Source organism: Gambusia affinis, linkage group LG02, assembly GCF_019740435.1.
Source record: "Gambusia affinis linkage group LG02, SWU_Gaff_1.0, whole genome shotgun sequence".
NCBI lineage: Eukaryota > Metazoa > Chordata > Actinopteri > Cyprinodontiformes > Poeciliidae > Gambusia > Gambusia affinis.
Window position 1 is genome coordinate 31,833,388 of NC_057869.1, and position 16,602 is coordinate 31,849,989.

The 16,602-nt window shown below is 39.9% G+C and overlaps 1 protein-coding gene across 1 annotated transcript in view; it reads left to right on the forward strand.

The window, feature by feature from the left end:
- arnt2 (aryl-hydrocarbon receptor nuclear translocator 2) overlaps positions 1 to 11,916 on the forward strand; it is a 63,772-nt gene extending 51,856 nt beyond the window's left edge. The window contains exons 17-19 of the mRNA XM_044140080.1: positions 7,958 to 8,108; positions 9,087 to 9,232; positions 9,303 to 11,916. Of these exons, the coding sequence (XP_043996015.1) occupies positions 7,958 to 8,108; positions 9,087 to 9,232; positions 9,303 to 9,401 (396 nt within the window). The 3' untranslated portion in view covers positions 9,402 to 11,916. The remainder of the gene's footprint in view (positions 1 to 7,957; positions 8,109 to 9,086; positions 9,233 to 9,302) is intronic.
- Positions 11,917 to 16,602: the final 4,686 nt, after the last annotated feature.

The window sequence follows — 16,602 nt, forward strand, 5'->3', positions numbered from 1 at the left end:
GTGTGGATGACGCAAGCTTCACTCCTCTTAACTGATAGGCCGTGGGCTTGGTCAGACGTAGCAGTAAAGAGAAGAGAAGAAAAATAAACGGCGTAAAATTTCTAATTTGCTGCAACACACGAAGCAAGTGGTGAAACAATGAGATGCCGGCTTTTATTTGCATCGGACTTCAATATTCAGTGGCAACTTGATGGAGCAGTGAGGAATGAGTTGCTTTTGTCAACGTAGCAGAGAGAACGGGAAGCCTCGGTTAGCCACTTCGGATCTGGACACAGCCCCACGGTGCACCCTGACACAGATGCATGACCCAAAGCTCATGACCATAGATGAGGGTGGGAACGTAGATCGACCGGTAAATCGAGAGCTTCGCTTTTTGGCTCAGCTCTCTCTTCACCACGACGGACCGGTACAGCGCCGCTTGACGGCAGACGCTGCACCAATCCGCCTGTTGATCTTCCGCTCCCTTCTACCCCCATTCGTGAACAAGATCCCGAGATACTTAAACTCCTCCACTCGGGTCAGGACACCCCCCCTGACCCGGAGAAGGCACTCTACCCTTTTCCGGCTCAAGACCATGGCCTCGGATTTGGAGGCACTGATCGCCATCCCCGCCGCTTCACACTCGGCTGCGAACCGCTCCAGCGAGAGCTGCAGATCACGTCCCGATGAAGCCAAAAGGACCACATCATCCGCAAAAAGCAGAGATGCAATCCTAAGGCCACCAAAACGGATCACCTCAACACCCTGGCTGCGCCTAGAAATTCTGTCCATAAAAGTAATGAACAGAACCGGTGACAAAGGCAGCCCTGGCGGAGTCCAACTCTCACTGGAAACGAGCCCGACTTACTGCCGGCAATGCGGACCAGACTCTGACACCGGTCGTACAGGGACCTGACAGCCCGTATCAAGGAGCCCGGTACCCCATACTCCCGGAGAACCCCCTACAGGGCACCCCGAGGGACACGGTCGAACGCCTTCTCCAAGTCCACAAAACACATGTAGACTGGTTGGGCGAACTCCCATGCACCCTCCAGGACCCTGCTGAGGTTGTAGAGTTGGTCCAGTGTTCCACGACCAGGACGAAAACCACACTGCTCTTCCTGAATCCGAGGTTCGACAATCCGATGGACCCTCCTCTCCAGAACCCCCGAATAGACCTTGCCAGGGAGGCTTAAGAGTGTGACCCCCCTATAATTGGAGCACACCCTCCAGTCCCCCTTTTTGAACAAGGGGACCACCACCCCGGTCTGCCAATCCAGAGGAACTGCCCCTGATGTCCATGCGATATTGCAGAGTCGCGTTAGCCAACACAACCCTACAACATCCAGAGCCTTGAGGAACTCCGGGCATCTCATCCACCCCTGGGGCCCTGCCACCAAGGAGCTTTTTGACCACCTCGGCGACCTCGACCCCAGAGATTGGAGAGCCCAACCCAGAGTCCCTAGGCTCAGCTTCCAAAATAGAAGGCATGTCGGTGGGATTGAGGAGGTCTTTGAAGTATTCTGCCCACCGGCCCACAACATCCCGAGTTGAGGTCAGCAGCACACCATCCCCACTATGTTGGTGCTGCACTGCTTCCCCCTCCTGAGACGCCGGATGGTGGACCAGAATCGCCTCGAAGCCGTACGGAAGTCTTTCTCCATGGCCTCTCCAAACTCCTCCCACACCCGAGTTTTTGCCTCAGCAACCACCCGAGCCGCATGCCGCTTCGCCCAGAGGCACAGAACACGGTCCACTCAGACTCCATGTCCCCCACCTCCCCTGGGACGTGTTTGAAGTTCTGCCGGAGGCGGGAGTTAAAGCTCCGTCTCAAAGGGGATTCCGCCAGACGTTCCCAGCAGACCCTCACAACACGTTTGGGCCTGCCAGGTCTGACCGGCATCCTCCCCCACAAGCGGAGACAACTCACCACCAGGTAGTGGTCAGTGGACAGCTCCGCACCTCTCTTCACCCGAGTGTCCAAGACATACAGCCGCTGGTCCGATGAAACGATGACAAAGTCGATCATCGAACTGCGGCCTAGGGTGCCAAGTGCACATATGGACACCCTTATGCTTGAACATGGTGTTCGTTATGGACAATCCATGACGAGCACAGAAGTCCAACAACAGAACACCACTCGAGTTCAGATCGGGCGGGCCGTTCCTCCCAACCACGCCCCTCCAGGCCTCACTGTCATTACCCACGTGAGCGTTGGAGTCTCCCAGCAGAACAAGGGAGTCCCCAGGTGGAGCACTCTCCAGTACCCCCTCTAGGAACTCCAAAAAGGGTGGGTAACCTGAACTGTCGTTCGGCCCGTAAGCATAAACGACAGTCAGGACCCGTCCCCCCACCCGTAGGCGGAGGGAGGCTACCCAAAAAAGACCAACAAGAGTAATTAACAAGGCAAAGTACCAGAATCAGAGTAACCCATTATTTATCCAAATAGTTTGCACATATACACAACTTTTTACTGAACTACAAAATACTCTTCAAATAAATAAATTTGCTATTGCTGGCTTAACAGCTGCTGCTGATTGACTGTTAAGTGTGGTAAAAAGTAAAGGGACAAGTTAAATATATGAATATCTTGGTAATTTTTTTTTCCTTAATTCATTAAATGCTAGTGAAATGGAGGCAAACAGTAGTCTGTAGCTAAGCTAACTATGCTGAATGGTTGATAATTTCACACAGTCTATACACCTCTCAGAGAAAAACTGGGTTACAAATTGACACGCTTACCTTTTTCTCTCTCCCTCTCTATTTTTTGAAAACTTGATTTTCTAATTTTGCTTTCAGAAGCATAGTACCCACCACAGTCGGGGCCAACCCAAGCCTCCATGGTACTATTTACCACTATGTAAATAGTGTTGTTTAGATTGTATCCAATGCATGTATAACATAGGATACATTTATCAGCCAGTCGATTTCTGGGCGCCGACTTCCTTAATTTTGGAGGATGGTAATCGACTGATCATGAAGCCCATCTTATCCCCGGATCTTATTTTCGTCAGCAAAGGTTTAAAAATCTTTGCTGTCGAAAATTTTTAAACCTTCTGCTCTACAGTGAGAGGCCTGACTGAAAGACCAGCCCACCAGGTCATTTCTGTACGTTTACAGTTAACAATATTCTGTGAACTGCTATAGTTATATTGATTTTTTTTTTCCACCAGGGGCTCTTTTTGTGGGCTCTAGTGTCCCTTATTTGATAGTAGGCTGACAGGAAATGGGGCAGGAGAGGGGGGAAGACAGGCGGCAAATATCAGTCGGGTCCGGGAATCGAACCCGCGACGGCCGCGTCGAGGATATTTTCCCAGATTTTCTGAAATGGTCAATGCAAATGATGGTCAGTTTAATTTTCAAGTCATGAATTATTACTGTATAAATCAAATTTCACTGAACAAAGCTCCCCATGAGAACAATATTTTTTCAAAAATAAAAAACTCAAAATGCACTGTTCCAAATTATTATGCAGAGCATATTTTATTTTATGGATTATAAAGAACTGCAAACAGTCATTCTTTGAATGTGCAGCATTAAATGGTCACATGTGCTAAAATCAAAAGCTATTTCAATCAAAAACATCTTAACAGACCGAGTTACATGTTAACATAGGACCCTTTTTTGCATTCTACAACATTGCTCCCTCTTTTCACGTCAATACGCCCATAATAATCTACACCAACATTTGTAAATGGCAACAGATCAGGGACCAGCCATTCTTCTGGCAAGCCTGCCATCTGTTGTTGACTGGTTTGTCGTCCATACACCCTGCAGATTGAACATGTTGCTATGACCCTTTGCACAGCTGAATCTCCATTTGTAATCCAACATTTTTTTACAGCTTAGAGGATATAATTCTACCTCCATGACCAAGCTGTACATGAAAATGTCAGTGTATAAGGATGGATGTGCTGGTCCTTTGCTAGAATAAGAGGAAGTTTAATGTTCTCAGGGATGGCCGTTTACTCAGCCGGCCTTCAGTTTCTGCAGAACTTCTTTTTGCTTGATGAACCAAGCAACTGCAGACTTCAATTTTTGCCAGTCTAAGAATGCAACTGAGAAATTGCATTTGAGTTAATGATTGTAGCATTGATCAAGGGAGTCTGCTTAAGTCAAACTAAATAGTCATACTGAAATCATTGGAGACTTGGGCCACTTATCTTCAGGTTCCCACAAAAATGTAGGATTTTCCATCCATTTTTGGTTCAAAATGTCTGTCAACTTTATACCCCTGGGAAGCATCACTGTAGAAGCCTAAATTTAGTTCATTCAGACCTTTAGGATAAATTATGTTTATATCTTGTTATGATAATTTGTTTCTTTGGATAAAAGTGATTACTAGTTAAATTTCTATTGCATACTAATTTGTTATATTGGACTATACTAAAGCCTTCTTGTAAATTTGCATTTCTAATTGCAGTTAAGGATTTTAGGATGTGGCTAGACTTGGGCAGTTGGACTGGAGCCACACAGCTTTATGACCTCTCTCTTTAGACTCTCTTTCATCTCTATTATTTTTGTGGAAAAGTAACATTTGTACCATTTTTATTTCTGAAGCAAACCGTTTAACTGTATCAAGTGAATCCAGTCTGATGTTTGTTTTTGGTTGTTTGATCATTAAATGGACCGAAGGGGAAAGATGGACAGCGTCAAGCTTATGGCTTCATTATTTAGAACCTACAGAAGGGTTTAAATATGTAGGTACAACGTCTGTGTTATCCCTGATGATTGTTCTTCTGTTAGCCAGAAAAGTTTTAAACCCTTTGTCTTGATTTTTTTATATACTTTAGAACTAATGTGCTGTCAGTCCAGAACAGGTCTTCTCCCATTGGAGAAGCTGAAGTCAGAGACTGAAGCATGTTATTTAGTCTAACGGCCATAATAGCGGCTGTGAGTTCTAAATGTGGAATAGACACAAGTTTGAGTGGAGCTACTCTGGCTTTGCCAAGCAAGAATGATAAATGAACCCTCTTGCTGATGTTCTGCATTCTGATATATGAGGTATTTGGTAGCTGGCTTGCTTAACGCCTCTAAATACTGCAGTTCCTTCATTGCATTGCAGCATTCACAAAGGAAGAGTCCAAATGCTTTTAATGCTTTACCATCTTCACCTTTAATGTTGGGCCAACCAGTGACCTTTTCCACGTAGGCTGCAGTAATATTAAATTCATCGCCAAAATGTTCTTTGAAGGGTTGCTTGGCCACAGTAGTTGCTGTGAACACTGTTTGGGCAACCAAGAGATCTCATGCATAGCTGCCTTCACATGACTGCACAAGTGGATACTTATGAGGTATTTTGGTTGCCCACACAGTGTTCAAAGGCTTTTATAAAGGAGTTGAACTGTAGAGGATCTCTGTTGTAGATTGGAATTTCTCAGTGTGGCAGTAACTGACTTGTTTGCATTTGAACCAGAAAAGCTGTTTTGTCATTCTGTTGCTTCAACACATTGTAGATGTGTCTAGCAAGTTGATTTTGATTTGATGGATCCAGAGTGTTTTGAGTGGTAATATTGGGTTCAGTTAAAATAATAGAAATTTGAACAACAGGGGGAGCTGTTTGTGACACCAAAGTATTGAAAACAGTCTCATCTATTTGAGGTGGGATGTGTGTTTCATAGACTGTGTTTAGATCTGACTCAACCTCTTTTACAGCAGTCCTGCAAAGATGCTGGACTGAATAAGAAGCTTGAATTCTTATCTCACAAGCCTGTGAAATGAGAAAAATAGGTTTGTTCTTGGGTTTAGTACTTTTTCTAACATATGAATCCATTCCATCAGAGTGCTTAGATGTAATGCTGCCTTTAGTGCTACCATATAGCAGCAGGTATTTTGGTGTCCAACTCAAATTGTTCCTTTGTTTTCTTTAACAGGTATTCCTGTTCCTCCATCTCATACTTCTCCTTTAAAGCAACTGCATATGCCAAAAGTACAGCCCTTTCTGCTTCTTCTTTTATTTGTTCAGAAAGTGTTGAAGATTTGCTGGTTGTTATAGAAGAACCTCTTTGACTCCCAGTTTTCCTAAAAGATCTCAAATGAAATGCTGTCAATCTGCAGCTCCTCCTCCATTATGATCATGCCACCACCAGCAGACTTTGGTTCAGCTTTATTATTTTTACTCTCATTCTCTTTAATATGATCGGACATACTGTCTGAGCAACCTTGAGACTCAGCAACAAAATCATGAACATTCAATATTTAGCTTTAAACCATAAGTCATGCTTCTGTAACTTTTGTGTTTCTTCAGACAATCCCCAAAACCTTGTCAATTCTTTCTGAATCTCATTTACACACTCTTTGTCATTTTTCAACACTATAATAGTTTGTCTTAATTTTGTAAGCTTATCTAACGATGTTTTTCTTTCACTCTCTAAATTACTGATTTTCATCAACAATTCCACCTGTCTTTTTTCAGTTTCCCCTTGAGGACTTTCCTCTCCACTCACAATGTCATTTTGACCCTCCTGATCCAGATGAATTTTTTCCTCTTCTGCAATATTTTCTGTTTATTTATTCACAGACTGTAGCTTATTTATGGAGAGTTCTCTTTTTGTTTTAAACAGTCTTCAGTCTGCTACCAAGTCACTGGATTTGAATATGAACCTTTGTGTGCACACATAATTATACTGGACATTCATAGACATCAGCGCTAACTTGCAAGCCCCAATAGGCATTGATGATCTGTGTCCCAATGTCCATTGCTGCGAATCTCAGTAGCTCAGGTGGGTCAATCCATTCAGCTCCCGTTCCCAGCGTCCAGTGTCAATCGCTCCGCCGTGATTCAGGTTCCGATGCCAGGTGTCCAAATCACTCCTCCGCGTTTCTGGTTTCTGGTGATGCCTGTTTCTTCTTCGCACCGGTAGCACAGATTCCGACTCCTTGTTACCCTCTGTTGTTGCGTTCACTTTCTGGCTCCAATAGCCTGCTAGAGTGCGGCAATTACTTTACGGCTTCATGGAACCAAAATGCAGCCGGATTGGTGGATCTTCCAAACGAAGCAGTTTTGTAGCGGTTAAAGTCCTATATTTTAGGCTACTGGTTCCTGTTGCTGGTAGGCACTGGTTTTACATTCGCTCAAATAAGATTCATACTGCTGATTTTCACTTTGAAGTTCACTAAATGAAGTCATTTATTATCAGAACAATGTCCTTTGTCTTGCCATTTTCCATAGATCCATATGAATCCGGCATAAATCTTCCCATTAGCAACATCTGAACAGAATCACACTTGACCTTAAATAACCCCACACAACTCAAAATGAAATACGCCCCCTGGTGGCCATAAACACAGGAAAGGATAAACGGTTCTTACAGCTTTCCTCCTGCTGCAAGGCGGAGTTCAGCTGTCCTCGCTACATATGCAGTATTCCTCTCGCTGCACATTTTCTTGAAATCTCAGAAAAATCACAATCGGCCTATAAGAAACAGCTCTCCTCGCTCTTCTTCTTTTGTCTCGGAAAAACAGCCGGGATTGGTTGACATCTCCGCTCGTCAATCGAGTGGGGTCTGTAGAAATGCGTTCATTTCCACAGACCCCGGAAATGACCCCGGAGTAGAGTGAAGCCAGGTCGGGCTGAGTAGAGCAGGGCTGCTGAAGTAGAGCCAGTGGAAAAGGGGTAAAAGAGGAAACTGTGAGAGCATTTAAATTTAGGATAAAACCACAGTGAAAAATTATTTTATGCCACTAGGTGAATACCTTGTTTGCTAATCAAATGTTTTACTTTTGGAACAATTTTTTGTTTAGTTAAATGTGCTTTATTATTTCTTAGGCTTCTATGGTCACTTAATATCCAGACTATTTTGTGTGTTTCAATGATCGCAAATTAAATCCATAAGTTTCCTCATCTCTGGTACACTCCTGTTTATTTCAGGAATGCGTAACAGGAATGTACCAACAGGAATTGTAAACTAAGGACATGTTTTTTAAAATCATCTCTGACTTATAGATGGCCGTTTTAACCAGTTTTTCTGGTGTCCAGCCCAGCAAATCCCAGTCCAGTCCATTTGGTATCGGTTCTGGCCACAACTACCAGACTGACCCTGCCTCCTACAGTCCACTGTCGTCCCCAGCAACATCCTCGCCCAGTGGAAATGCTTACTCAGGCCTGACAAATCGCAACACAGCCTTTGGTAAGCCTTGCTCTCATGTCACCATGTCAGTGGAGCTTACTGCTGTTTTTGGCACATCTGACAATGTAAATGTAATCTGACTAAACAGGGTTAGAAGCGAGGTAATAGACGATGTAACAAGAATACTAAACATCTGGTATGGTTTGGTATAGATCATGTTCTTCGGGGTGAAATGGTGGCTCAAGAAATGGTATATTTATCTGCTAAAGACAGGTAATGGTAAAATGAAGGGTGGGTAGAAAGAGGTTTGGGAGCATGGCGTTCAGGGCACATTTTTCTGTAAACTGTAGAGCTCAGAGGAGAATGAGAATTGGGGCAGAGGGAAAATATGTTTTTATGTTCCCAGTAAGTCTAACACTTAGTGTCTTAGAGGCTGTTTGCATTGTTTCATTAAACCCAGCTTTCCCTAAAAAGTTGTATCCGAACTAACTGCTCAAATTCTTTAATGATTTAATAAGGCATTAAACTTAAGGTATTCCTATGGCATTCAAAGCAAAGTCTATAAAGTAAGAGGATTTTTTTTTCTTGTTTGCTATGACAAGTGAAATATACTAAGATCCAAATTATTAATGACTAACAGTAGCACTTTAGCTAACTGTATCACATTAACTAGGCAAAGAGTTTATTGAGACTGGAACTATGTCTGTCTAGTGCTAGTACACAGTTAGAAAAAAGTTGATCTTTTTTCTCTTTGTCTGAAGTGAAATCAGATCAGTTAGAATTAGCACAATTATTTCTTACTTGTCATAGATTTATTTAATAACAAAACTCAGAGTCAGATATTTGTATCCATTTCCTTTGTAGCAATGCCTTTCGGTTTCCTTCCCAAAAGGAATTTATTTATTAATGGTCTGTGACATTAATAAATTCTCAGACATAATCTTTGTCTGAGAAAGGAAGATGCTAAAGAATTTCTAAAAGCCAAGTAGAATATTACAAAAATAAGTTATGATCCAATAAATCTGTTGATGTTTCCAGATGTGTCAGGAGAAGGTGGTCAAAGTGGAGGCCAGTTCCAGGGTCGCCCCAGTGAGGTCTGGTCCCAGTGGCAGAACCAGCATCATTCCCAGCAGTCGGGGGAGCAGCACTCACACGCCAACCCCAGCCAGACAGAGGTCTTCCAGGTACAACCCAAAGCACTCAGGCCTGACCCCCGTTTGCAGACATATGACCTGTGACCCCATGTCTCTGTAGGACATGCTGCCTATGGCTGGAGATCCCACCCAGGGGACAGCGAACTACAACATTGAGGATTTTGCGGATCTCGGCATGTTTCCACCCTTTTCTGAGTAAAGGTTGCCTCTACGACCTACCAATGGACTTATGTTTGCTTCTTATGTTTCATCAAATTTTTTTTCATAAAAGCAGCACTCGGCCACCTTAGAAAAGTTAATGTCATAGTAATTCATTACTCTTATCTCCATAAGACATTCATTATTGTCATCTCATAGCAAAATAATGCTCCATCTCCATCAGCTCCAGAAGAATGAGCTGCTGGATGCCCTCACACCCTAGGGATTCTGCTTAATCGAGAGTCTTAGTTAGTCAAACCTTTCTCAGCTTGAATTGATGTTCAGGTCGCTGTGTGTCCTCTATGGTCAGCATTCTTCTAGCTAGAAAACAGACACATCTGTCAGAGCTCATCACCATCATTAAGACTGGATGAAGGAGAACTTACTTTTAGTTTTCTTAAAGAAGAAGAGGAATATGGAAAACTGTATTACCTTAAATCTCCAACTCTTCCTACATGCTATGATCTTTACTTTTAAACTGTTCATCTAATCTAAAACATCAAGGTTTTTTTTTTATATTGCACCAATCAATTGAGATCTAATACCCAAAGAATACCAAATGTTTTTTGGGTATTAGATCCTGTTCTTGTTCATTGAATGTGTCTATAATAAAACCTCTTCTATTTACATTGTTTTAGTTCAGTAATTCTGAACCTCCCGACCCCACTAGGGATAAGGGTATACAGAAAATGGATGGACTGATGGATAGTTCAGTAAAATTCTTATAAAGGTAATAACAGATTCTTTGAAGTAAAAATAGGAATAATGTTGCAATTCTTTCATTCTCTATTGAATTCCAAACGTCTGCCTCCACCAAGGAACCCGCAGAACATTTTTTCAGTTATGGTTAGTATAAAGTTTTCTTCAGCCGTTTTATTTTTGAATTAAATAACCTGAAGGAAGTCGTATCTTTATAGGCCAAGAACAGCTCTGCAATTTTTGTGAATTGTAATTGACAAAAAGCAGGCCTTCATAAGAAACAAACTTAGTGCACCAAAAGGAATTTACTATATTACAATATGTTCACTATGTAAATATTTTATAAAATGTTGAAATGCTACATTAGAATTCCTTTTATATATCTTCACTTTAATTAGACTTCTGACAAGTAGCAAATCTCATGAGAAAGGAATGGCAAGACATTTTTGCCATTTTCTTTATGACGACGACATTGTGGGTCTTATGTGTAGTTTTCAACGTCAAAAATGAATCTTTCCTCATCCATTTTGAAATACTGTACCACCACAAGCTGTACTCCAATGCAAGAATAAAGGAACTAGCAATGCAGCGCAGAAGAAAAGCAGCAACAAAAAGTATTTTTTGCCTTTACGTTTTACTGTTTTGAGGCGGAACAGCATTGAACAGATCGCTACCTGGAGCGTGGACCAGTCACAGCCTTTGGACTGGTTCAGGGAAAATAATGAGCATATGTTTTGATGCACGTCAGACGCCCCAGCTGTCTGTTGCGTTATAAAGGCTTTAAAAGTAAATTAAAATCAGCCAAGACAGGTAAAACTTTAAAGACCACTGGTTCTTAGGCTGGGAAATCCCGATTGGTGCAGATTGACCAGTCAATTTTCAGATTGTAGTTTATTACTGATTATTGTTTGTTGTCAACAAACAATAATCAGTAATAAACTATAATCTTTATTGTCATGTAATAAAATTACATGGACTTTGACGAAAGTGGGTGATAAATAGTGATAAATAGTCCTAGATGGTATTTAAAGCTTTTATGGGTACTGGGTATAAACCAGCTGTTTTTCTTTTTCTCCTTTCACCTGGGATGAGTGACTGGACTGTGCAAAGTCCAGTCACCATTATTTTCTCAGTGTAGCCCTTTGAATTGGAAAATGTAAAAAAAAAAAGACATGTTAAGATCACTGACTGCAGAGAGCAGCAGGAGAAGACAATCCATTTCCGTCTCCCTGTAAACATCTGTAGTGATGTCCTGATTTTTAGAAAACACTTCATGCAACAATAGCAGGATTAAATGCATTTTAAAATGAAGAAATTTTAATGTACCATTGCTGAGTTACTGCTTAAAGTGCACTTCATGACGCTCACTGTTCATCACACCAGGCTGCCAGTGGTGGCAGTCAGGCAGTGTGCAGTATGTCTGTCTTCAGCTCTCACTGCTTGACTTTAATTTATTGTTATATATTCATCAACCAAAAGACTGAATAACAGCTTGCAGTGAAGTAATGTTTACATGATGAACTGCATGTCCTTGACAAATGGAATAAACACTTTAGACATCTTTTGCTAAGGATCTAGAATTATTATTTTTTCAATATTGTGATTTTTATTTCAACTCATCTTACATTCACATAGTACATTTTTGTGTAAGTCTTAATGATACTGTGTATAATGTGAGTGTGTATTTAACTATAATACGTGTTGGTTAGGTAGTAAACTGCACATTGACTTCTTGACCTGTTTAAACTGTGTAAATGTGACCCATTATTTTGTGTAAAACTGTGCTTGTGACAATAAATTCTTGATTTGGTGGCTTCCATTAAAGGTTTATTTCATCAACATTTATATTTTTTTAACACAATGACCTAACTTATGAGAATTCTATTTGCACACACATTAGGTCATAGTAACATTGTAACATTAGGTCAACATTTCCACAGAAGGTCACAATGGAGTTTAGTGGTCCAACAAAGATTTAAAGATCTAAAAAAAACATCTGAATCTATACACCTGTGTGTGTGCACATTTGTTTTTGTAATACCTTGTGGGGACCATTAATAGTTCTTTCAAGTCTTTACATAAATCTGTAATAAATTTTGTCAACCTGTAAATACACAGATTGACAAAATTGTTGGCACCCCTTGGTTAATAAAAAGAAAAATCCACAATGGTCACAGAAGTAACTTGAATCTGACAGTAGTAATGAATAAAATATCTGTGAAAATGACCAAATGAAAGTCAGACATTGCTTTCCAAATGCTTCAACAGCATATTAACAAATAAACTGATGAAACAGGCCTGAACAAAAATGATGGCACCACTGAAAATAATTTGACCAAAGGGACATGTTAAATCGAGGCGTGTCCACGAGGCGTGTCACAGCTGTCTACATTCTTGTAATCTTTCAGTGAGCTCCATGTCATTGTGCTGTTTGGTGTACCACATGTAACGTTGTGAAGTGAAGGAAAGACACTAGAAAGAAAGTTATAGACAATTGGTAAAGACCATCTCGAAGCAGCTTGATGTACCTGCGACAACAGTTGCACATATTAGTCAGAAATTTAAAATGCATGTGACTGTAGCCAACCTCCCTGGACGTGGCTGCAGAAAGAAAATTTATGATAAAACAAAGAGACGGACACTACAAACGATAACAAACGAGCCCAAAAAAGCTTTATTCAACTAAAGAGATTAAAGGTGAACTTGAAGCTCAAGGAACATCAGTATCAGATCGCACCATCTGTCATTGGTTGAGACAACCAAGGAGAACACCATTACTGAAAACAATTAAAGAAAAGGCCAGTGTGTAGTTTTCTAAACTACATATTGACAAGCCACAAAGTTTCTGAGAAAATGTTCTATGATAGGTGAGACAAACATTTTACTTTCTGGCAAGACACATCAGGTTTATGTTCGCAGATGGTAAAATTAAGCATATCAAGAAAAGAACACTGTCCCTACTGTGAAACATGGAGGAGGCTCTGTTATGTTCTGGGGCTGCTTTGCTGCAACTGGCAGCAAAGGTGACTTAAATCTGTGCAGGGTATAATGAAATCTGAAAACTATCAAAAGATTCTAGAAAGAAATGTGGTACCCAGTGTCGGAAATGTGTCGTAGGTCATGTTTCTTGCAACAGGATAATAACCCCAAACACACAGTTAAAAATGATGGTAGTAACAATCTTTTCAGTATGTCAATGTTCTTCTTAGGCCTTCTTTTGAGTCATCATTTGTTCCAGGTGCATTAGATCAGGGAGAGAACTAAAACATGCATGATGGCGGACCTCAAGGACAAACTATGGGCACCCCTGGTACTTTAAAATGGTCTTCAATGAGCCCTGACCTATTGAGCATCTTTGGAAGGAGCTGAAACATGCCGTCTGGAAAAGGTATCCTTTAAACCTGAGACAAGTGGAGCAGTTTTATCATGAGGCGTGCCCCAAATACCTGCTGATAGTGATGGCCAAATGAAGCCTCATGAAGCAATGAAGCTTCCTGGCCCATTGATTTGCCCAAAAGTTCATTACTCCATGCTTCATTAATTTCTCACTAGTGACATCTGCTGTTGAAGCTGTGACAGCCTTGTCACTCAGACAGATATTTAAAAACAATTAGCAAATGCAATATTGTCACAAAGTTTTTGTCAAACTCACGTTTAGTAACAGTAGAGTCAATTAAATCCTATTTAACTAATCATTTTTAGTTATTAAAATAATTTGTAGTCAATCCTGATATATGTTGACTGTTACTGGCTGTTTTCTTCTGTCATTGACTGATTTGACAATAGAAATTAGTTTTCGTGTATTCGGAGCGCAGTGCTTGTTGGGGCAGACAGCATTCTTTGAGTTTTGATTTGCCTCCTGAAAATCTAAAATTCTTCAAAAGTTCTTTTTCTTGGATTTCTATTGGCGCTCTGATCTGATCCCTTATATTTTTACTCATAAGCCAGAATTTTACTTTTCCAACAGCTTTAAGTCTGTTTCTGCTGTGCAAGACTGATATATTTAAAGGAAATTTTAAGAAGGTGAGAATTTTGGAGGTGAAGGTTTAATTATTGTTATTTAAGAATCTTGTGAATCATCATCTCAAGTATTCCCTGATGTCAGATTTTTTTTCTTCTTGCTGGCTCCTTTTCAATCAAGTTTATTTGTGTAGCACATTTCAGCAACAATGCAGTGTCAAAATGTTTTACATAATAAAAACACAGCCTATATAAAGTCACAAAATATGCCATAATCAACCATTGAGACAACTGGTAACAAACATTACATTTTGATGAGTGCCTTCATCAAAATCATTAATACACATGAACTGAGAAAAGGATCCTTTTATTTCGGCCATTGCTGAAGACAAATACTCCTCTGATGCGATCAAGCAGCGGCTCATCAAGCTTTTATTTTGAAAACCGACACGCAAAATGAAGCAGTCACGTGACCCATGCAACGCGAGATCTCGTTTGTTTCTTGTCACTTGGTTTTCAGCGAGACGATACAAGCCTCGAAGCGGGGGCTTCAGATAGACCATCACTGCCTGCTGAAAGGTGCAGAAGTCTCATAGGAATCATTTCATTGCAGTGATTTCCTCAAAAGGTTGTGCAACAAAATAGTACCATCATTTTTGTTCATTTTGTTTCATTAGTTTATTTTTTAAATTCTGTTGAAGCATATTTAAAAAGGCAATGTTTGACGTTTTATTCATTATTGCCTTTGTCAGATTCAAGTTATTTCTGTGACCATTATGAGTTTTTCTTTTAATTAATGGAGGGGTACCAGCAATTTTGTCCAGGTGTATTACCCAAAGAGTTTGAATTGGTCGTTAAGTCTGTTCCTCATAGCTTACATTCCTTAGCACAAATCATACATCTAGACAAACTGTACTTTCATGACTTAATTTAAATTGAAGGAACAAATAATGCATAGGAAATTAACAGACAGGTTTATCAGAACTCAGAAGCTATCTCTACTCCCACAAGCAAACACAAATGGGGTTATTTGAGCTAAAATCTGTGGAGTGCAATTTTTTTTATTGTCTCATAAATAAATACTTGCTAATATGATGAAAGAATTTTTATTTTATTTTATTTTATTTATTTATTTTACCAAAGGGGGTTGAAAAATTAGTGACCAATACTTAGAGTGAGCTACAATGCTCAATACTGATGGAGTAGATGCAAATTGTAAAAGGCAATATTCCAACAATCAAGGAACAGAAACGGCTGAGCTTCATGTTAATATATCTGTGACAAAACGCAAACAATACAATCCAAATGAAATTTGTTTTCAGGACAACCATAACGGCTACTGCTCCTTGAGATTATCGCTTATAAAATAAGAATTAAAAAGATTTAGCAGAACTCTTCACTTTAAGCTGAAGTGCTCTTTTTTTTCAGTAGGGAGAGTGACATTTGGCTCTTCTCTCCAAATATCAGTAACAACCGCTCTTTTTGTGAGTTGAGGGCAAAAGTATTGAATATTTATTTGTGGAGTGTTCTCATTCTGTAATATTTGGGTCAGATTTGCAAAAACGCCTTACAGAAAAAATTGGAAAGAACATTGTTTTATCAAATTTGCAAATATTGCTCATATTTAACAATTCAACCTTCTCTTTAAATGAAACATATGTAGTAAATCCAATAATAATCCTACAAAATATGCCCACAATATGAAATAGAGTGAAAAAAATACCCTAATTTAATAAATGTGAAGAAACTGGCTTGATAGACTTAATATTAGTAATCACAAACATTCCTTCTTCAGAAATTGTACTTTCTCTATTTACGTTTGCTTCTTTTGCTGTAACAAACCCTTTGTTATATGCATTTGAATGTATTTGACACTTTTTAAGAAAACAATATAGACGAAAAGGTACAACACTGTTTTATGTTACCAATTTATGTGTATGTTTAACTTTTGTTTTTTTACTTTGTCCTACTTTGAAGATTGCAAGGCATCAATATTAAACTTGTCAATGTCTGTGGTTATTCTTTTTTTATGTGGTAGTTGTCATTGTGTTAAAGATCCTCTATGTATACTCAGGTTATTTGTTTGAAAAAGTAAAAAAATAAAAAAGCATAATATATGCCATCAGTTTTTAAGCTAGTTTTAGCTTATTTAGCTCATTTTATCTTTTCCATTTGCTTTTTTCACATTGCATGAAATGTTACCGTAAGTCAACGTGCTAGTGCTAGCCTAGATCCTATCATTACTATTTTAGCTAGTTTTACCTTTTCATTTAATTTTAACTTAGAAACTGCTGTGACTCAACAGCTTTCTATGCACCGATCAGTAATTCTAATACTCTTTGGGTGGGATTTTTGTATTGTTCACAAGTTCTTGCTTCTCTTCAACAGTTTTTTTGTGGTAATTATCCTGTTTAGGTGCTTTGCAGTTTCTTGCTTTGTTTTGCTCCTTCCACCTATTTCTTACATTTCTGCAGTTGACTTCAAATGCTTTTGCAACTTTCAACAAAAAGCATTCAGTGCTGTATTTCGCAGGAAGTTAAAAT